Genomic DNA, 22,055 nt, shown 5'->3' with positions numbered 1-22,055 from the left:
TTTTTGTTCATTTTCACTGGGAAGGAAGCGGAAAGCTGGCGAACACGAGACCAATTTAACACTTTCGTGATGGAGGCGCGCGAATTTCTTACCAGTCGGGAGCCATTCACAGCCAGGTTTGTATATCTGTCGTATCTTCGCGAAATTATTCAAACATTCACCACGGAAGAACTTCTTTGCGTGTATATGATGTGCGTTGTATAAGATGGATTTAAATTTTATTAATTCTGTAATTACGACTATAGCGTGACGACGTAAAAATTTGAAATCAGTGTGAAAATTGATATTACAAAGATGTATTTAATAAATGTCTACCATCTTAAGACATATTAATGTAAGGATAATTGGTTGTTTAAATACTTTTGTGACATTCATGAAATATCTCGTAACTTCAACAATACATTTTTAAATTTGTTTCAAACTTTACCAACCACCGTCGAGTCTCGCCACAGTCTTAATAAAATGTTTTACACAACTCACGTGATATATTCATAAACTGTTCTTACAGGCGTTTGAATACTTTCGTGAGCAACTGAACCCACGAGTTTAGCAGATGAACGTAGGAAATCGATTGTTTTTCGCGTCTCGAGTATGTTCGATAGTCCTTATTGGTCGTTCGAGTTCGAAGAAAAAAAATTGCAAACTTTCGCGAGAAGACTATCACGGAGGAACTTCCTATATAAAAATAAAGTGTTCTTCCCGACGTTTCCCAAGAGTACGATTTGGCATATCAAGTAGCTCCGATCGACAAGTATCAGTAGTATACGTAGATAGCGTACGAGATATAAGCGAAGTTGTAAATTGCTGTAAGTATTGTTTCGTCGTCTGCTTTCTTTCTTCTGTCTTTTTAGCGTTATTTTTATTCGGTCATCAGTTTTAATCGACAATGTACCACAGTGTTCTTTTTGTATTAATTTATTATAATGTTAATTAATTTATTGTTCGAAATAATATGAATAAACGAAGTCTGATTGGAGAATCGTGTTAAACTTCAACAAACATGACACCAGCTTTACTATTCTCCTACTTTAACAGGATGCATAGTGTAACGTGAACTTTGGTATTCGTCGTCTATATTTATTGCTGTGTTAGTAACGATACGCGTCAAGTACGTGAAACACAAGCTTGTAACGTTTTATCGTAACATTTTATCTTCGATCACGTACGTTTGTAGGTGCAATTGCCGTTTGACAGAATTCTGTACGTAGCACGTTTACTTTATGTTCATACGTTATTTCGTAACATTAGAAAAGTGTCTTATTAAAGAATAACATTTACTAATTATCGATTTTCATTCAGTGATCAATTGTCTTGTTACACGTATCATTAAGGTAATAACAATCAAACTCAATCGCAGCCGTATAATCGTACTGGCTCCTGACATTCTTTTTCACGATTTTGTCATCCCATTTGGTTAAAATAATCGCGAAAGTGTTAAATACGTCGACACGCTGTACAACCATTCACTGTCTTTCCGAAAAAATACTTTCAAACTTTCAAATTCATGTGTTTACTGCAACGAAGATTGTTTTACCCAAAGAACACAGGACACAGAACTATTATAATTAAAAAATATAATGGCTTAAACGACATTCGCTTTCGAATTAATTTGCTGGACTGCGGATGTGAAAATTTTTTCATAGGTTTAATTTTTTTTTTTTTATTCATTTAGCTCTGTTCATAAAAATGTGAATTCACATAAATATCCGCAGTATTCACAGTCGTTTCATATCCATGTTGAAACTCGCGAGTTCATTTTTATATATTTCAATTCACACAACGTTGTTCAAATTAATTACATTTTACTGGAATGTTGTTTCTTCGTTAGCACATCGTGTATGGCTACACATCGCGACAGAATATCAATTTGTCAACAATAGTGTCATTTTATCAAATTTCAAACTACGATTCCTACGGTTTAACAAACTGATCGTATCTTGAGCGACGTTTAATTTGAATTCTAATTTCACGAACGAGCAAACGAATTGTACGAGGGAAGTTTTCACGAGAAGATCGATCGGGAATTTTTTAATTAGAATTATTATATTATAATCCGCACTTCACACAGCGTTTCAACAACGAGTCATTGACGCCAGCTTGACAAAAATACAACCAACAAATCATAAGGCAAGAGGATAAAATTGAAACAGGAAACCGCTCTCACGTTGTAGTGTGTAAAATGTTGTGTTAAAGCTTCGAGTACGACCGAGGACAAGTGGCTGAGAATAAAATCCTCAGGCATCAAAACTAACTGCAATAAGGAAATCGCAGGCGTTGCATATCGGCGACGTTTATTTAGAAGATATTCGTCCGTGATAAAACTCGCCAAGTAGTAGTTGCACGGCGCCTGTATTGGAAAAGTTGCGCGGAAATTTTCAGTGAAATTGCGTCCTTGAAGAGGAAGGAAGAAAATATAGAAAACCGGTGTGGTGGAACGTGGAATTGTATGCATGAATATTCATCTGTTGCAGGAATTAATAGAATAGAACGGCGGAGCGACGAAAAAAAGAAAAAAAGAAAAGATTTTCAAAAAGGGACACGAGAGGGAACGGAGAGTAAAATGTAAATTTAATCATGCTCACGGAACTGTGCGGCAATTTGTAAAATTACAGCCGTACGCGATGTGTTAATGGATTTTATTGGCGGAGGCTATGATCATGAAAGAAGAACGGGCGGAAATATTTCCTCATGAACCATGACGATATTATTTTATTTACTTATTCTAAATATTTCTGTGGTTATTTATTCGTGGAATTTACGATCTATGGTTTCTTTTCCATTTTTTTTTTTTTTTATCTAAACTGAAAGTGCGAGAAATTTTCCACAAGAAAAGAAAGGAGACCAATATTCTTATTTCGATGTAACAGATGTTTAATTGCTCGAAAATTCCATCATTTTTAAATTTAGCTTGAACCTTTCAGTGAGAGAAAACGGTATTTAGCTCGGTATGTGAGAGTTAATTCCGTATGAGTTGCTCAATATTGAAAAATTTTCGATACTGCACAAACTCCAATCGGAATTAACTCATTAATACTTTAATCAGTGTTTGCCATTGAATCAGCTTTCGTTCGACAATTCGATCTATACATTGTCGTGATATTATTCGTATCAGACAATTCTTAAATAACCAGAATTTCATGTCGATATCGTTTCGTTCTTGCTATCGCTTGTGCATTAAGAATTTTATCCATATCGATCGGTAAGCACTTTGGTCTCGAAAGTGGCGTTCGACAGAGTCGCCAGTTTAAGTTATGCGTTTCTTAAATATCTGTACAATATTAGACAGTTCATATCTTCGATATCAGACGGCAGTATTTCCAATCGTAGTTTCAATGCCTCCAGTCTGGCGCCAGTAGATATTCCCATAATATTCGTATTTAATTTATGTTAGCTTTACGGCCTGCGCTAACAGATCCGCTTATTTGTGAGTATTTTATTAGTCACAGTCACGTATCTCGCATTTTTTTCTTTTCATCTTTTCAGTCCTACGTTGTCAACGTTCTAGGTGTGTATCATTTTTCATCGCCACGATCAGGTTAGTTATCGTCTACTGCACACATATATGATTCTAACAGGAAGATCGAGCAGAGAAAAGATCCACGAATTGAGACAATTTAAAAGGAATGACGAAAGTGGAGTTTGTTAAATTTTTAATACGCGGTTACAGGAGCTCGTATAATTTCCTTGGGAAATACGAGCATAGTTCAAATTCAATGGATTTGGATTTAAGGCTCTTCAGACAAAGTTAAACGCTGGACGAGAGACGAAGGATTTTTAATTGTCAAAGAAAGGGAAAATCGTTGAAGAACTTTTTATTCTTTTCTTATAGAAATTATTATCGTATATTAAAATTTAATATCTTTTAATTTTGTTAACGTTTCGTATGTTATTTGTATTTCTATTTAAAAATGTGTGCAATTTTTATGTAAAAATATCGTTGTTGTTTCACGAAAAAATTATAAAATTTTGTGCAAGTAGAATTTTACCGTTCCACTTGCGAAAGGAATAACTATTCGATGAAACGTTTGAAGCGTTTCGTATTATCACCTTCTTCTTTTTGACGACTGTAATTTTTATTTTATTCGATTCTTTGCTCGACGAACTCCGTCCCACGGGGACTGATTTTGCGGAATGCAAACTTCGCCGTGGCTCTGCCATCCCCGCGAAACGATTAACGTTCCTAACAGGCGCAAAAGTGTTCCAAGAAACGGGGAAACGTCGCGACGCCCCGCATCGTAAAAATACAAGATTGGAATTACTTTGCAATAACGCCAATTGTCGCTTAAAAGGAGAGACAATTATTTCTCGGATACTCTTACAAGGAAACGTGTCCCTTCGATAACTCGATTGGTCACTATTTCTTTTCTTCTTCTTTCTGTTTTTTTTTCTTTTTTTTTTTTTTTTAATATCATTCTGTTTCGGAAATAAGAAATTTTAATTTTCGTCTGAAAAAGAGTTGCATTCCTCTGCAGTGTATTAAAGAAAAAATATTCATTCGCAGATGTCAGATATTAAAGTGCAAGTTTCAAAAAATTTAAGTATACTATTGATGTTTACAATTTGTATCGGTAATTGTAATATATAATTTCAATTTTATATAGAGTTAGTTTAAAGGTAATCATTACTCCAAGTAAAGGTAGATTTTATCTCATTCAATTGTTGGAATTTCAGAAAGTTCAGTTTCAAGAAAGACAAGTATGATACAAAATTAATTTCGTTTCGATCAAGTCCTCTTTAATTACTAATAATAGAAACACGTCTTCTCACGATGTTTCTTCAAAGGCATAATACACTAAAATTTAACAACAGTTTTGCCAAGAGCAAACAACGTCTTCTTGAAGTAAATCGCACGTGCTTATAACGCCAAATATGAAATAATTCAATGAAAAAATAAATCGAAGAAACTTTTCAACTACAGCACAGAATATAGGATTATTACAGAAGATTACTAAGCAACATCAATATCAGAATTTACGCGATACACATTGAACATAGCAAAGGCAAGGACCTACGATATGAATATAAAGATATGAGCTGAATAACATTGTTTTTGCACTGGTGACGCGTGCGATGCTATTGCAGGACCCGAATGGCAATAAATTCATTCTAATTTCGACGTTTACGCGAGTACTCGTGCAATCCGGTACTGGATATTTCTATCCAGTCATTGTCTCGCATAGTTTGTTCGTCTATTTCGAGGCTACGCGAACCGGAATATATGTACGTCTTATCCGACGAGATCTGTCCATCGTCGCTAGAAGCAAGGTGCAAATTCGAGAAGAATGGAAATATCGTAACGATACACCGTAACGACGAACGAAAGAAAGAAAACGCGAATGAGATATTGGTGACATTTGGCTTTAAACAGCGATGTCTATTACCTGTGAACGATGAAATCGTTTTTAGATGGAAATGCAATTGTATGCGATAATATAGTTCCTGTATTATACATAACGTATAAATATTATATATATATATATATATAAATTTAATATAAATTATTCTAGTAGATTTAGATTATTCTAAACAGTAGTACGAACCAAAAATTACACGTCACGTTGATATCTGTCGTAATTTGTTCTTTCGATGTCGATTTAAAACGAGCTATCGTAAGTCGCGTGCGTTCGAAAGCTTGTTCGCGATTTTTCGTCACATGTTGATTCAAATGCCAATGAAACGAAAGAAAAACAGTATATGTCATGCAGTGATGTCAAGCAAGGGACAATAAAGGCAACCTAACAGATGATCATTCACACCTACTGTTTCTCTTTCGACTAATTTGACGATGTATCCGTGGAGGAGGAAGACAGAAGAAACTCATCGATGAAAATTCAATCTTTGGTGTATCGATGGCATCTTCGAGTTGATCTTAAATCGAAATGTTGTAATTTTCTTTAATTTTTTCAATTTCATCTGCTATCGTATATCGATATTAAATGTTTTCGTTGAACTATCGTAAAGAAATCAACGTGATCATTTGTTGTTATTATTAATTGACATGTTCGAGTAATATAATTTTATGCTTGTCGTCGTTATATTTTACACGCTGCAATTGTTGAAAATTCAACACACACACACACATACATATATATAAATATTTTATTTATTTTTGCTAAATATTATTATTATGGAACTTTAGTTTAAAGTAAACGTTTGTAATAAATTCTATATATATTTGATTCGTTGCTACGTTTAATTTATTTAGTAACAAAATATGGAGCAATATTATAATTATTGTCGATTAAATTAGTTGGCATGCGTCAAGACTGTGCTTTTAATTAATTTATTGCCAAGCCTGATTTAAAAATGTTGCCATTTCGCTTATCGTATATCGTTGAAAAGTCTGCCATCGTTTCGCAATGACTCTGTGCACTGACCAAGATTAACGATAAACATCATTTGCATAAGCTCAGGCACAGACATTTCTATATAACGAATATATAATTGAGATTGACGCCGCGATTATAATTTCAAAGAGAAAATGATTTCGTCATATATTTCCTAAACTATTTGCGATGTAAGTTTAATACGTACGGTAAATGAATATTTGTATTAGTAGCTTTACTGAAGTTTATTATAAACAAAATTCACTTCTGTTCTCTTTCAATTGTGAGATATGTAATGGAATATTCTAAAGTTGAAATAGAGTATACAATATTTAAAATGTACAAAAAAGAGAACAGAAAAATTGTTTTGTAAAAAATAATTATTTATTGTCATATCTAGTTTAGGAAGTATACGATATACATATATATAATGTATCTATGTTCATGAAAGTCCAAGTTTAATTTCTCACATATTTTGTCACTTTTGACGCTTTTTAAATAATAAAACATAAAAGATTTCTATTCTCACGTTACGATTTATAATTTTAAATAATTATGATGGATTCAATAACTGTAGGAAAATTCGAAACCTATCACGTTGTATTACATGCGGTAATTAAACTTGTGATATAATGTAACCGAAAAATACCAATATATTTGATCTTTAATAGAAAAAGAAGAAATATCTCTTTCTATGAGCGAAACAAGAAACAGAATAATTGAATGCTTTTTCTCTCAAAACTCGAAGCTTGGAAACTCATACTTGAAATTAGTAAAACGAGGAAAAACGAACATAACAAAAGGAATTAGTATAGCTGCAACTTTTAAAACAATATACAACTTCAATTTATATCGATATTTTTGCGATTATACCTTAAGTTAATCGTGATTATCCATGCGAGCTTTCACAACACCATTCACAGAGTATTTGTACAATTAAACCAAGATAGACCGATAGGTGATAAAAATAGGAAGCGTGTAAATGAAATTTAATGTTTCTTAGCTTTCACTCGTAATTTGAAGATAATTGAAAAAAACTTACGAAGTTGTCGATCAGCCAGACGTAGAAAAACGAAGAAACGCGACGCCAGGATTGAGAATGTTTCGAAGATAAAACACGTGCACTCTTGTATACCTAAAATAATCGACAGTAATCACTGTAAAGAGTATAGAATGTCGAAACTGCACTCGTAAAGTTCTACAGATATAAATTATTTAGGATAGCCTAATAATTAATCATCGATTAATTCTTTAAGTTTCGAGAATGCTTTATCTAGAGGTGGATTGAAATAAATGAAACGAGTAAATAAATGAATTTATATAATGTATACATATTATATGTATTTACGAGAATGATTTATCTATGTATTCATATACCGTGCGTATATGTGTATATACGTATGTGTCTGTATGTGTGTATGTGGATGTATATACTTACATACATATACATATATATATATATATCGGTTAGCAACTACTTTCAAGACTGTGGAACATCATAGGTGTATAAATGTTTAAATAAATTATTATAACGTGGCAAACAGTATCTCCTGAAAGTTGTTTCGCTATTCCCTTCAATTTACCCTCTTTTCTTTCTCTTTAATAATATTATTATTAGTTAACATAGTGGAAGATACACATAGATGATGTGTTGTGTATCGTCAGTTTATCAATAAGTAATATAACATTTTACATCATAGATAAGAAGTATATATAACACAAGCAATGCACAATTATTAAAAATAGAAAAAAATTAAATTTACGTTAGTGGTTGATTCGTTCGAACGACAGTTCTCTTCGCTGATGTGGCAGAAAATTTGTTTGTCTGCTGACTTCATTCGTTAAGAAGAGTATATACATCCGAGTCTTATTCGAGGTCGATGTTTAGTTTGACAAAACATTAAATTCCGTTTGTATTTCACAAATTTCTACTGTCACTTCAAATTGTCAAACGTTCGGGATCTAGTATGATTATACTTTGCTCACACGGAGGCAGCACCTGCTGTTTCAATTGCATAGACATCTGGTAGATAACATTACACCTTCTTGAACTGTTTGCACATTGACTTACCAGTTAGTCATTGGTATTATATCTTAGTCAATTAGGATAGATCGGCCAACTAATCCTTTTTTGTGTCCATCGTCTTTGAGAGTCCTATGTTTCGTCACAGACGAGATATATGAATAGACCAAGCACCTTACGAAGTTTCGTGACCCGTGACCTAAAATACCGACATTACCCGTTAAAGCATAGAGTGCGCTAAAAATCCAACGATTTTTTTCTAGTCGGTATTTCAGACTGTGTGACACAAAGCCTCATTTCATGTCTCATCTTCTCTATCTTTAGTCAATGATAATATGCATTTTGAAGGTTATGTTCATTAGCACAGTTTGTAAACAATATTAAAGGTTATTGTGATGAAAAGATTAAGTACTCGATAATAATGGCAAAAAGTGAAGAAAAATGATTAACATTTTATTTTATGCTTAGAAATTCGACTGTTGCAAATTGTCATTGCACGTAGAAAGCAATAGTAAATTTTATACAAATTCATGTGCTACATAATTTTATCAAAATGTATTTAAATTTCATTATTACTTTGTGTATTTTTCACTTAAGTTGTGCTTGGGAGGTTTGTATTGTAATTTAATATTTTTTAAATGTCTTGTCATTATTGTGCACAAAAACCTAACCTTTGCAGATACCGGACAATTTCGCTAAGACAGGTCATTCAAATAATTGGGCAGTGTTGGTCGATACTTCACGATTTTGGTTTAATTATCGACATGTAGCAAATGTGTTGTCAATTTATAGAAGCGTTAAACGCTTGGGTATACCAGATTCTCAAATTATTTTGATGATAGCAGACGACATGGCGTGCAATCCAAGGAATCCTAGACCAGCTACTGTCTTTAATAACATTAAGCAACATATTAACGTCTACGGAGACGATGTAGAAGTAGATTACAGAGGTTATGAAGTTACGGTAGAGAATTTTGTCAGATTATTGACTGGACGATTAGCACCAGAGACACCAAGATCAAAGAAGCTATTGACAGACGAAGGGTCTAATATTTTGATTTATCTTACTGGTCATGGTGGAAATGGATTTTTGAAATTCCAAGATTCTGAAGAAATTACTAGTAAAGAACTTGGAGATGCGTTAGAGCAAATGTGGCAGAAGAGAAGATACCATGAAATTTTATTTATTGTTGATACTTGCCAAGCAAGTTCAATGTATGAGAAGTTTTATTCTCCAAACATTCTAGCAGTTGCTTCTAGTCTAGTGGGGGAAGATTCACTTTCTGTGAGTAACAGATGTTATATTCTATCAGCAATATTTTTTTAAATGGAATATTATCTCTTGTTTTGTTTACAGCATCACTTGGACCCTGCTATTGGTGTTTACATTATAGATAGATATACTTATTATGCATTAGACTTCCTAGAAAAAGTAGAACCTTCTAGTTCCAAAACTCTGGGAGAATTTGTAAGTTATACATAAAGAAATTTTTTTAAATTAAAGTTGTATTTGCTGCATGAATTAATGCATTTATTTTTCTAGCTCAAAGTATGTCCCAAGCATTATTGCTTGTCAACGGTAGGAGTGAGAAAAGATTTATTTAGAAGAGATCCTGATAAAGTACCAGTCACAGATTTCTTTGGATCATTAAGGCCTATAGAATTAACAACAAGTATAATAAATGTTTTGTCGCCCGTGAAAACAAACAAAACAAAAGCTATCGAACCAGAAAGGAAGTATTCTTACGTTGCACAATTTCCAGATGTATCAAAATTTACGTGATTTACAGATATACGAACAAATACTTAAATATTTAAATAAAGAATGTAAAACAATGAAATATGTAATGTTAATAAAAGAACGTATTTCCTGATACTTTGAATTTTTACGTTATCATTTTAAATGTATTCAGCGAATTTTGTACACGTTCATACATTCACATTATACTGTGCAATCATATTTTTATCTCGAAAGCATTAAAAAGGATATGTGTTCATTACATTTTATATTTTTGATTAAATGTTTTTCTTATGAATCATTCATCAAAATGTAATGTTCTGTAATTCAACGATTTTAGTTGTGTAATCATTTTGTCATTATAAGCATATTTTAAATGATTAATGAAATAGATACATTACGTAAATTACAAGAAACTTCACCTCGCTTTAGAATGAAGTGGTCACGGTCAACGTTAATTTTTAAATCTCACGATACCGAGAAATGAAAGAACACATTCGATCATTACCAGCGTCAGCATTGAAGTATTAAACATTTCTCTGTATTATTTAAATCAGTGGGATAGATTTGCGTAATTATTTCAACTATCGCATGTATATGTAAGTATGCATATAAGCATGACTCGGTCATGCAATAACGACAGTTAGTGAAACGAGGCTGATAGTGTCATGTGAGAATTTTAATCGATTTAATTATCACAAACAATATTTGGAAATCATTGAAATCTCTCAAGTTCCGTGATTTCTATTAAAATTTTGAATATATTTACTATTTAATAATAATGGTAAACAAATTTCGATTCATGCTATAAATTTTATTTTTTTTTCCATATTCTGTTTATTTTTCAAATTTGTTTTTCATAGAAATATTCAATTAATTAATGATTTCTTTTAATAAAACTTGCATGCGTATATAGTCTTTCAAACATAATCTTTCTATGTAAATTAAAATGTCCATAAGCTAAAAATTTACTACATACTTGTTTTTTTAGATGAATCCCTTCAGTACTTTGATAGTCATCTTCACGTTATGTACTTTGTCATTCACTAAGTTAAATGAGGAATATGTGCAAGTGTACCAGATAGAGTTAAATGAGTTAAAGAAAATGAAGCAAGAACCACCCGAAGATCCAGCAATTAATTCTTTTGCAACTGAACCTCCACCACTACTTCCCCTTTGCACTAGTACAGGATATTTTAGGGATTCTTTTAATTGTAAGAAATTTTATCATTGCCAACATGCGAAAGCAATTCCGATGGGTTATTACTGTAAAGCTAACTTAGTATTTAATCCGCATACTCTTTCGTGCGACAATCCCCAATACGTCATTTGTTGAACGAATATTTATATAAGTATAAGGCTCGAAATTTTTTATAAAAATATATTTAAATGTGCAGCTATATTTATTAATTTTAGTCTTTAGTTTAGTAGCATTATAAATGACCTATAGCCTTAAGATTAATATTGGCATCTATCTATGATATTGTATTGTGTTACACTATTGTAAATAAAAAAGTTTACTTACAAGAAATTGTAAATAAAATAGTACATTTTCGTTTTTATAAAAAGAAGCTTATAAGTTTTATAAAATAAATTATTTCAAATTATTTTGGATGTTTAAAGAAGTGAAAAAATCAGCGAATACAATGAATCATGATTTTATTTGTTATATAATAATATCTACAATAAAAATACCACATCGTTTGAAAAACAATTTTCGTTACAATTATATAGTGATTTTATATAATAATATAATATTTAGGTTTTCGTTCCAAATAAGATGTAGCGATGAACATACACCTCGCAGTGGGAGTGAGAAAATACATTTTTTTTTTTTTTTTGTTGCAAATTCCACATTGATTTCTTCACTCAGTGTTATTTTTTTTTCTTTTTCAGCTTTTTTTTTGCAATACGCAACGAACACACTCGAAGTGGCACCACGACGACGTGGTATCATCTTTTTATTATCGCATTTTTCTCTTGCTTACTTCTTGTTCGTACTTCCGGTGATTATCAGGATGAAAAGATATACTTCCTCCAGAGTAGCCGTGTGGTGTAAGGAATCCGCTTCGAGTGTCTCGTTCCTATCGTTTTCTTTTTTTTTTTTCTAGTTTTTGTCTGTTTTTTAAATATTTCGCGTCGCGTGCGCGTTGGCCCGCCTTCTCCGCCGTTTTTTACTGTTTTTTTATCTCTTTTGTTTGTTTGTTTGTTTGTTTCTTTTGTTTTTTTTTTTTCATTTAGCGAGATTTATAGAAATATTGGACTAGAGTAATCCAACCTTTTCCTATCTCTTGTAACGCGAGCGTCCGCCGACCTAATTTTCTTTAACTACACTTAGTTAATAGTACCGTAATGTCATCTCAATATATATATCATTGTATTAGTTGTCATAATATATAGAAAATACATATAACAATTATTTAAATGACTCACAATCAATCATTTGTTAGAATGTATATATATGTGTATACATACGTGCAGATATGTATACATATATAGATACACGCATACACACATGTATACATACATATATTTATATATATATATATATATTTATTTATTCATTTATTTATTCATTTATTTATATATATTTATATTTATTCATTTATTTATAATATTTATATTTATATTTATATTAATCGGTGTGTTAATTTTACATGATATTTTTTTTTACACTCGTCGAGAGGGAGGAAAAGGATGCCGAGGAAGGATTCTGCGAAAGGTGGAAGGAACAGGAAATATCTCTGAAAGGGTACAGGAACGGGCACAGGATCAAGGGATTAAGTAGACCTTTCATACATTTACATTGCCCTCGTCGTACTACTATTTTAAAGTAAAACTCCTCAGGACTTAGTCGATTATCTTACAAACGTTTCTCTCTTTTTTTTTTGTTTACTTTGTCTATCTTGTACTGTTGTACGTATCCTCGCTCTTTCTTTTTTACGAATTTACTATCTCTTTCGTCGTACCGTTTCGGCAGGCGCGGAGCAGATGGAATATTTTGTTACTCTTCACTCTTTCTATATCTCACTCATTTTTATATGATTTCTCGCGATGTCTATCGGTGTCTTTTTTTTTTTCTTCTTTTAATCTTTACAAACGAATCACTGCTTCTCGTGCTCTGAACGTCGGACGTTTTATTTTTTCTCTCCTCTCTCTCTCTCTCTCTCTCTCTCTCTCTCATTGTCTTCGATCGCTTTTGTTAACGGGACATATAAACATTTACACGTGTATTATATTATCTAACATATTCGTGTATCGATACTTAGGTAAAACTCTCGCTTCTTCCGCCGATCTCTATTCCGTTCTGCAATGGAAGCTTTAACCACGACCGCTTCGACTCGATCTTCCAGCTCGCGCGTTTTCGAAATTTTCCCTTTTCCCAGGCGAACACCTGTTTCCGTTACGATACAAAAAGACGACAGGGCGATATTTTCACTCTCTTTCTCTCGTTCTTGTTCTCGTTATCGAAAAAAAGGAGCTACGACTACGCGGATCGTTCAGCAACGATAACTGCTCGCAATTCAGCGTGCTCGTGGCTCCTTTTCCCCCACTTTCATTTTTTCCGCTCGATTCTTTCGTTCAGCATTTCCGACGACTTCCCGGGGAAATCGTACTTTCCGTGATCCGCGCGAAGACGCTGGCTACTCACGCTGGTATATATAAACGTAATGACGTAGCTCGAATGATGTCGCATTTAGAAACTTTAGAATCGTCACGCGATAACGAGGTTCGGTAATTCGTTTATTGTACAAAGTAGCACACACGAGGTTGAAGAAAGAGACGACAGGGTGTCCCTTCATTCTTCGAATTTGTTTCAAATTTCGCCGAAATATACTACGTTTCTCTGTAAATGGTGTCAAACACTTGAAATATTCCTCGAAACATCGTTATAGGCTTTTCTCTTTCCTTATTATCCATTATTGAGCGGAAAGGTATTGCTGTGTGGTTTCTTGTCAAGAAGAATCCTGTCTTTTGATATGTCAGACGTCTAGCTCTCTCTCTCTCTTTCACTCTCTCTCATTCTCTCGCTCTCTCACACTCTTCACTTTTGATCTCCCTTTTCTCAGCCTTCATCTCCGTCGACGTTAATCCTTCGAGTGAATGTCTCCTATTTTTCTTTTTTTTAAATTCGCTTTCTTTCTCATAGAAATTTCGCTCGAAGTTAAAATAGACGATTGATCGATCTCGAAGCTCGTTTCGAATCTGCGAAATCTAGGATCCAGCGATTCTCAACTAGAGTTTTGAAACATCTCGGATCTTTCTAAATTGCAGAAGTCCATGTTGTTCAAAATCATTGTTTGCATAAAATTTCAGTTGAGAGTTCCCTGATCTAGAAAAAAAAAAAAAAAAAAAAAAAAAATAGGGCTGGACTTATTTACGTTGTCTCATCTGCGATTCACAACGGCTACGAGCGTTCTCTCCAATTACAAAAAGTGACAACGCGGTGGAAAGATCAAAGTGAAAGCTCTGACAGAACATTCTCTGCTGATTCTCTCTCGTTACACGGATACGAACGGATAACATCGATAAACGTGCTTGCTATGTACACGCGCCGAAGAACACCGACGAGAAGTGAGTGCACGAGATAAATAAATACGAGAATTGTATTTGAAAGAACGTCCAGTCCTATTGTTTGATTGTTTGCACCAACGTGCCGATCGAATTTTATCACACTGATGTCTCGTTTCCGTCAAGCGCGAATGATTCGATGAAACTTTTGCAAAGCGAAAACCACAACGATGACTGCTACGAATCTTTGCAATCAATATCGTTCGAATCCATTCGGCGTTTCACCAGTGAAACTCAAATTCGTTCGAATCCCCGGATTATTAAAAAAAAAAAAAAAAATCGCATGTTTCCCGCCTGTGTCGATGTCAACCCTTGACTAATGCTTTCGCTTTACAACGTCGCTTAAAAATACGAACAAAATTATCTGACGAGCGTTTCGAGCCGGACGACGATCCCGACAATTAACCCTCGTATTCTAAGTCTGTGCATTTTGATTTTGGAGCTTCAGCCATGGTTACTGTACACACTGTATAATATATATCCTTCACATAAATAGTAGCTAGCAGCGAGGACGCGTCGATCTCGTCTCGAAAATCAAAAAACAGATTCTCCTCGATTCGACGTAGTCCGCGCTGTCTCTCCTCGTGGACTATTGCACTCGAGAGTCTTGTAATCATCGACAGTCAGCAACGTGTACTCGAACAATCACTTCCTTGCTATCTGTCGATCTGTCGACTGTTTCTTTGATCATTCCCCTCGTCTCCGTATCGTTTCCCATTTTGATTGTCAAATTTGATTTCTCCAATTTTTGATTTCTGGCGGCTTTTGATTATCGAGTCTCGAGCGCAGTCTGCATCCCGCATTGCGACGCCGTTTCGATCGCATTAGGCAACCGAACGTTGAAACGAAGAGATCGTTGGATCAGAAACAGGCGAATGGGTTCTTTCTCCGATCGATCAGCAAGCCGTTCTAATTAAATTAGCTGACGTTGCAAGGGTTTTGCAAGCAAACGTGCGATTTCGAACAATTTGAAAATGGATGAAATACCAGTTGCCTGATGCGTACGAGTCGCGCAATCCGTGAGGAATATCGCAGGGAATTTGAAGGGGATTGAAAGAACATCGTGCATTATTTCTCGCACACCATCGTTTGCTCACGACACATATAAAATCCAGACTCTTTATATAGAATATTATTGCATACTACACGTTTCCCGGGCTTCGATTCACCCCATTTTCTCGCTAAACACAGTACTACAGCGCGGTACGTAGAGACGAGTTGGAAGAGGAACGAGAATCGTCGAGGTTCAACCACGACGCAACTTATCGGGAGGAACGGAAGATTCAACGCAGGAACGACACGCCAGAAGGATTTTTGTTAATCTCGCCGCAGCAGTGTCTTTTCTTCTTCTCTCTTTCTCTCGTTCTTTTTCGTCATTCTTTTGATTGAAAACACCGGCTGAGCTTTCGATTACAACGACGATATTTGGCACGGTATTTATTGTTAAGCGTTTCGATTCTCGCTCTCGGTCACGGTTACGCGATCTCTGACACGATCGATTATTTTCACAAGTTTCGTTTTCGGTTGCCCGCTGCTTTTGATCTTTTCTTTTCTTTTTTTCCTTTTTTTGTTCGCAGAGTGTAAATAACGCATTCATATAGAAAACTTTGGCGAGGTATCGGCGAAAGAAATTTTGAAATGTCCTTTGTACGAGTTTTGATGATCGTCGAAATGAATATTTTGATTATACGGCTGAGCGTGCTGTTAATTATAATCTTTCTATTATTACAGTCGCTCGGTGAAACGTGAATTTAAAAACTTGAAATATTCATCGTCGATGCTTGTCAGTAATCTTTTCAAGATTTTACGAATCAAATGGACAAACTTTTTTTTTCTTTTTTTCTTTTAATAAAATCATCTACTTATTAACTTTTTGAAGTTTCACTCTTCGTATGCGTAGAAATATTATCGTATGTATAAATGTTTATACTTTACGGCTGACATAGAGAAAAAGTTAAACATCCTACTACAATTTGATTGTAATAACCTTCTCTTTTTTTTTTTTTTTTGATATTTCATGAAATATCATATCAAATAAAGATTTTCTATCGTAAATCTAAGTATCAGTGTTACAATTCTATACATCACAATGCGTTCTAAAGAAACAAGTCATTCCCCGCGAATTTTGATCAATAATCGCCAACGTTAGTTGATTTACTTGCAGTGATTGTTCTTGAAACATTTCGTAAGTCAGCTCCAACGCAGTTACGGAAATTATCGCTGAAGACACAACGCTCTGTTGTTCCTAGAACAATGCTTTAATTCTTAACGATAAATATCATTCTAACTAACTAAGTTTTCACTCTTGCCGTTTTGAATTTTATTCGAAAGAACGCAAGTTGATGACAAAACGCTTTATCGTACTCGAGTAGAATTGTCATTCATTTTTAAAACACGTGAATTCAAAGACTGCGCGAAGCGACTGATGACTATCCGTTTCATAAACGTTCGAAACTTTCTCCAATGTGTCGTGTTCGTGTTTTACAAAATCGTTCTCTTCTTCGGTGTCGAAGCTTAACAAGTAAGCCAGTGTCTACGAGAGTTTCAAGAGGAAAACGTCTTCGCAAGATCGACGCACTACGCGACAAGCGGATACGAGAGGAGACGTTGTGAAACATACACGTGGAAAAAGGAATCTCTTTATTGGCACTTGATTGAATTCGATCCTCCGGTAATATCAGAGAAAATCTTTCCTATTCGTTCGCAGCATAGAAAAGTGTGTAAATCACGTATTTCCGTACGACCAATAAAAAGCACCTGGTGCCTCGTATCCGCTTTCTCTACAAGTTAGGGTTACTACACACCACGTTCGTCTCTATTTAAAAGAACGATTTAAAACATGAGAAAGACGGGGAGAGTGCAGGGGTCACAGGTGACGAAGAGAGGCGCAGTTACTTCGGCTCCTTACGAATTAATACTTTCCGTACGTCTCATTCACACGGAGGGACACGACACGCGCGTATTTAAGGACTAACTAACAGAGGATTGTCTGCTTAAAGGGGTTTCTCCATCCGATTCGATGCATCCATGAGGCAGCCAGTCGCCACATAACGCTTTCTGCGAATCGTTCTCGTTCTCTACGACAGTTTATCCCCCTCGTTACGTTTTTTTACATTAACATCGTAGGGGGAAACGATTTCTCCATCATCGCGGGGAGAGAAGTATTACGCAAGGATACGCTCGAGCGCGTCACGAATGCAGAACTCCCTCGGCCACGACACTTTTGCTATCTACCGAGATCTACTATGTACATCAATTCCTTTTAGACATAGTTATCCTCGTCGACAGTTAGAAAGAGCATTACATCGAGAAGTGTAGAATCGCCGGAAAGAAACGAAGAATGGTAACGCACGGTGACTACGAAAAGTGACATCTGCACGCATCCTTGCTACCCTCCTAGAAGTTAGAGTTTTTTTTTTTTATTTTATTCTTGCGACGAAAATGACGGAAATTTGATAGACCTGGGCCAAATTGAGTAGTAAAAACGGCGTGCAGAAATTTACTTTTTGTAGACACATGCACGTGCAATCAGAACACTTGCTGCGTTTTTCTTCCCCGGTTCCTCTCTTTCCCTTCAGTTTCTCCTCGCGCTTTTCATACACAGCACACATATACACACAGCGTACACATATACATACATACATACATACATACATACATACACGCGAAGATACAACACTCGTGATGCCGTTTTTTTTTTTTTTTTTTGCACCAGCACTTTCGTCGTCTATCGCAACACCAAACGATTCCCGCTACAAAATGAGAATTGTCCCCTTTTCATTTATCTGTCTCGTTTGCTTTCCTTTCTCTTCTATACTTTCTTCGCTAACCGGAGGGGAGGTTTCGGGACGTGGGATGGGCCCAGAGTGCACCGCGGCAGGAGTGATTCTGTCTCTCGCTAAGCCTAACAACGCAGCTCGACAAGTCGCGCCGAGCTTTCACTCCTCATCTTTTCTACCTTCGTTTCTCGAAATCAGCTTTCAACGCGGCACGATGCCGGACGCTCGCCTCGCTTCTGGCCAACTTTCGTGAAAACGTTCGCCGTTTAGTAGACGCAACGTAAGAGCATAGCGTTTGATTCTTTCGTTTTTCTTTTTTTTCTTTTTTTTTTTTCTTTTCTTTTAAGTACTACAAGGGAGATTTTTAACTAATCGAGAGAGCCAATCGAGATTTCTCAACTTGTGTCGATGAAACCTCGAGTGTCCCTGTGATGGTTCGAAGCAAATTTTATACAGAGATAGTGATTTTTATGGAGATACCATCTGGTGCAGGATGAATTGACTCGGAGAATTTTTTTCTTTTTTGACTCTCCCACTATGAAGAAGATGTTAGAAAAAATTGATTGCACTAGCGTCGATTTTAAATGAATAGAAAAATATTAAATAATTGGAAATATATATATATATATTTTCCATTTTTGTATTCTCTTTCCTGTTACTGAATACAAGCCACGAAAGGGTTTCACGAAAATTAATCAAATGTTCAACAGAAATGCTTGCACTGTTAAATTGAAAAGGCACGTTTTTTCCCATCTCTATCTTAAAAAATCAAGTACCAAATAATTCCTTACGTAAAATATACTATTAACTCATTTTCTCGAGTTAATTTCATAATGCACCACTATCGCGTCTCTCTCTACATCTGTTCAAATTTAAACATAGAACGATAGATAGATAGATACGTTGCAGAGTTAACGACCGATTGCATTATTCGTACAATACTTGAGATCAATCTTTTTTCAGGCAGTAGAGAGAGAGAGGGAATGAGCAATTCAAAGATGAACGTTTCTCTCTTCGTTATACATAATCAGACGGAAGAAACGTAAAACTAGAATCAGATGCACGACGACAGATTATCACCGTGCTTTGGCACATCGTTATCGATCCGTCAGGAGTATTAAAATTCGCGTCAAAAGACAATCGCGAAACAATGAAAACAGGTGTCGTCAAGAGAAACGTCATTGCAACACGCGGACGATTGTGCGCTTATTCGGTTATTCGATTATCCAAATATTACACACTTTTATTTCATCTTCGAAATACTGTGCATCTTTGTACTATGAAACAATACCGATTTGCATCTCGAAAATTGTCTTTTCTTTCTATTATTAATACTATAACGATCGGTGGACGTTGGTCTACGGAGTCACTTGGTTTTTTTCTTCTTTTCTTTAGCGATTATTACAAGTGTAAATACATATTTATTTATTTACCTGTTACTTGGTACTTTTATCTTTTTACCTTCTATGGATTTTATAGTTAGTGATTGTTTCTTCATACGCGCAGAGAAGAACTGAAATTTTGCAATAATTGATGGAACATCGCCAGCCACTAGTGAAAATTATTACCAAAAATAGCCGATCGTTATAGTGTTAAAATCGCCGTGAGAGTTCATATATTTATTTTGTAGAATATAATGTTTGCAAGTCGTTAGATCTGCAACGAGATCGATGAGAATCTAATTTTCGATTGAGATTATTCGGCAAGCACATATATGTTACAGATTCAAGCAACGATCTAAATCTAAATACACGTGAAAAGAAGAAGGGGAAAAGTAGAAATGTCTCTCTCCTGTGGAAGAGCATAAAAGCTTCGCTTCTTTTTCTTTCTCTCGATATCAAGAACCTTCGATGTCGTTCTCCCGTTCTCTTTTCTTCTGCCTCTCCTCTCTCGTTCCGTCACTTTCTCTCGCTCGTTCTCTCGTTTCCTCGCTTCCTCTAATATCGTAGTTAAAAGTCAACGATTAGTTACCAGAACACAAGGCACTTGGCTTTACACATCATACATATTTTTATTCTTTTTTTTTTCTCCACGTTTTCTTCTTTTTTCTTGTTAAATCTCTTTCGTCTAGTCGCTTGCTTTTGGTATAGCTCGGTGTTGGGATAGCTCGCGCAAGACGCTCCGCGCACGCGACAGGTGCGGATTATCGCATCGGTTACAATCGAGAGGAAGCTGGCTCGATTCGCTACCACTTAGTTATTTATTACTACTTTATTACAAACTGCCTCGAACTTGAAAATATTGATATTTTTAACAGCAATGGCGAAATGTGTTTCGTTTGTATCATAAGAACTGAGTTTCACGAGATATTACTTAATTAGCCAATGAATTAATGAAATAGCTCAAAAAAATAGCTGAAGTTTTTAGCAATTGCATACGAATTTGAGTTAAAAGTAAATTCAGACAAGAATGATGAAAAATTAAATTTGTAGAATCGAAGAAAACAGATTTAATTTAACCGAAGCAAGTGAAAGGCAGAATGGAACATGTTGGAGTAAATTTAAAAGAATTGACACAAAGAATGCAAACGAAGGTAATACGATCGCTGCTTCTTCCGTAGGAATTTTTATATTTCTCTTCCTTAGGAATACGTATCTTTAGTTTGCTACACGAAAGGACGATATTCATACCAATTTTACAACTGGGAACGGCGGTAGTAAGTGGTAACATCAAACAAGATTTTACACCATATGAGAAATCCTATCATCTACGATACACCATATAACATTTTATTTCCCTCGTACGAAAGTTTCTCGAATAGATGCACGAATAACAATTAGCTACGTTCATCTCTCCGCAAGCGTGAGACTACATTCAAACGAAATTTCCATTTAACTCTACGGTCACATCGATTCGTCTATCAACCGCTAAATTAGCAACAGCGACGTTAATATTGACTAAAACAGTTCGTTTCGCGTCTCGTCGCCGGTCGCGGAGCGTCTCGCGACGTAATGATGGAAATAACACACGCAGCAATCATTCACAATATCAATAGAAGAAAATAGTCCATATGTATATATATATACATTTATATAATATATATCGTCGCACATATATATATATATATACTATGTATGCACTGCAGTAATAATATATATATATTTATTTCATATATCTACTACTCGTCATTCATATCCATTTATAAACGGTTAGGTTATACATTACATCTGTGGTATTAAAACATTTTCTCTCTCTCTTTCACGCTCATTTTCTGTCTTTAATTATTCCACGATTACGCTCTCGTGCACTCGTGAGCCAGGGTTTTCGGTAAATTTCGCTTCGTAATAACATATACTTGGACAAACGTCCGGATCGATCGGTCGAGGAAATAGCGAGATCCGCGAACTTTGTCGCGCGAATTCGCGAATCATCGAATCATTGATTTTATCAAGAATCAGATGAAAGGTTGACTGACAGCTCGACGATTGTTCCGCGAATGATACGACGATCTTTCTCGCGCTAAAATATCGTTGCTTGAACGAAATCACTATTCGCGAGAAGTCGACTCACAACCTTGTATTTTCGCGTTGGCTCGAACGATGCTGTTGGGAGCGTTGCCCGCTGTGTTTGGAAAAAAAACTGAACAATCGAGGCAAGCGACGGCTTTTTCTAAAAAA

General features: G+C 35.1%; 2 protein-coding genes and 1 long non-coding RNA gene across 3 annotated transcripts in view; 2 read left to right on the top strand and 1 right to left on the bottom strand.

Moving 5' to 3' along the window:
- LOC122530947 (follistatin-A) overlaps positions 1-1,312 on the top strand; it is a 30,011-nt gene extending 28,699 nt beyond the window's left edge. Inside the window, exon 6 of the mRNA XM_043658384.1 lies at positions 1-1,312. This exon is cut by the window's left edge and continues 1,150 nt beyond it. The gene's annotated coding sequence lies outside the window, so the exon portion shown is untranslated.
- A 6,424-nt stretch (positions 1,313-7,736) lies between these two features.
- On the bottom strand, positions 7,737-10,606 carry LOC122530946. The gene is made up of 3 exons (XR_006307149.1): positions 10,510-10,606; positions 8,398-8,548; positions 7,737-8,328 (listed from the first exon to the last, which is right to left on the bottom strand). It is a non-coding gene; the product is annotated as an uncharacterized LOC122530946 (long non-coding RNA).
- On the top strand, positions 8,667-10,225 carry LOC122530945 (putative GPI-anchor transamidase). Its single transcript, XM_043658383.1, has 4 exons — positions 8,667-8,959; positions 9,029-9,634; positions 9,707-9,817; positions 9,893-10,225. Exons 1-4 carry the CDS (start codon positions 8,903-8,905, stop codon positions 10,130-10,132), a joined length of 1,014 nt encoding a protein of 337 aa, XP_043514318.1. The 5' UTR covers positions 8,667-8,902; the 3' UTR covers positions 10,133-10,225.
- Positions 10,607-22,055: the final 11,449 nt, after the last annotated feature.

Source organism: Frieseomelitta varia, unplaced genomic scaffold, assembly GCF_011392965.1.
Source record: "Frieseomelitta varia isolate USP_RPSP 00005682 unplaced genomic scaffold, Fvar_1.2 scaffold_366, whole genome shotgun sequence".
In the NCBI taxonomy this organism is placed as follows: domain Eukaryota; kingdom Metazoa; phylum Arthropoda; class Insecta; order Hymenoptera; family Apidae; genus Frieseomelitta; species Frieseomelitta varia.
This window is presented reverse-complemented; position numbering and strand designations above follow the sequence as displayed.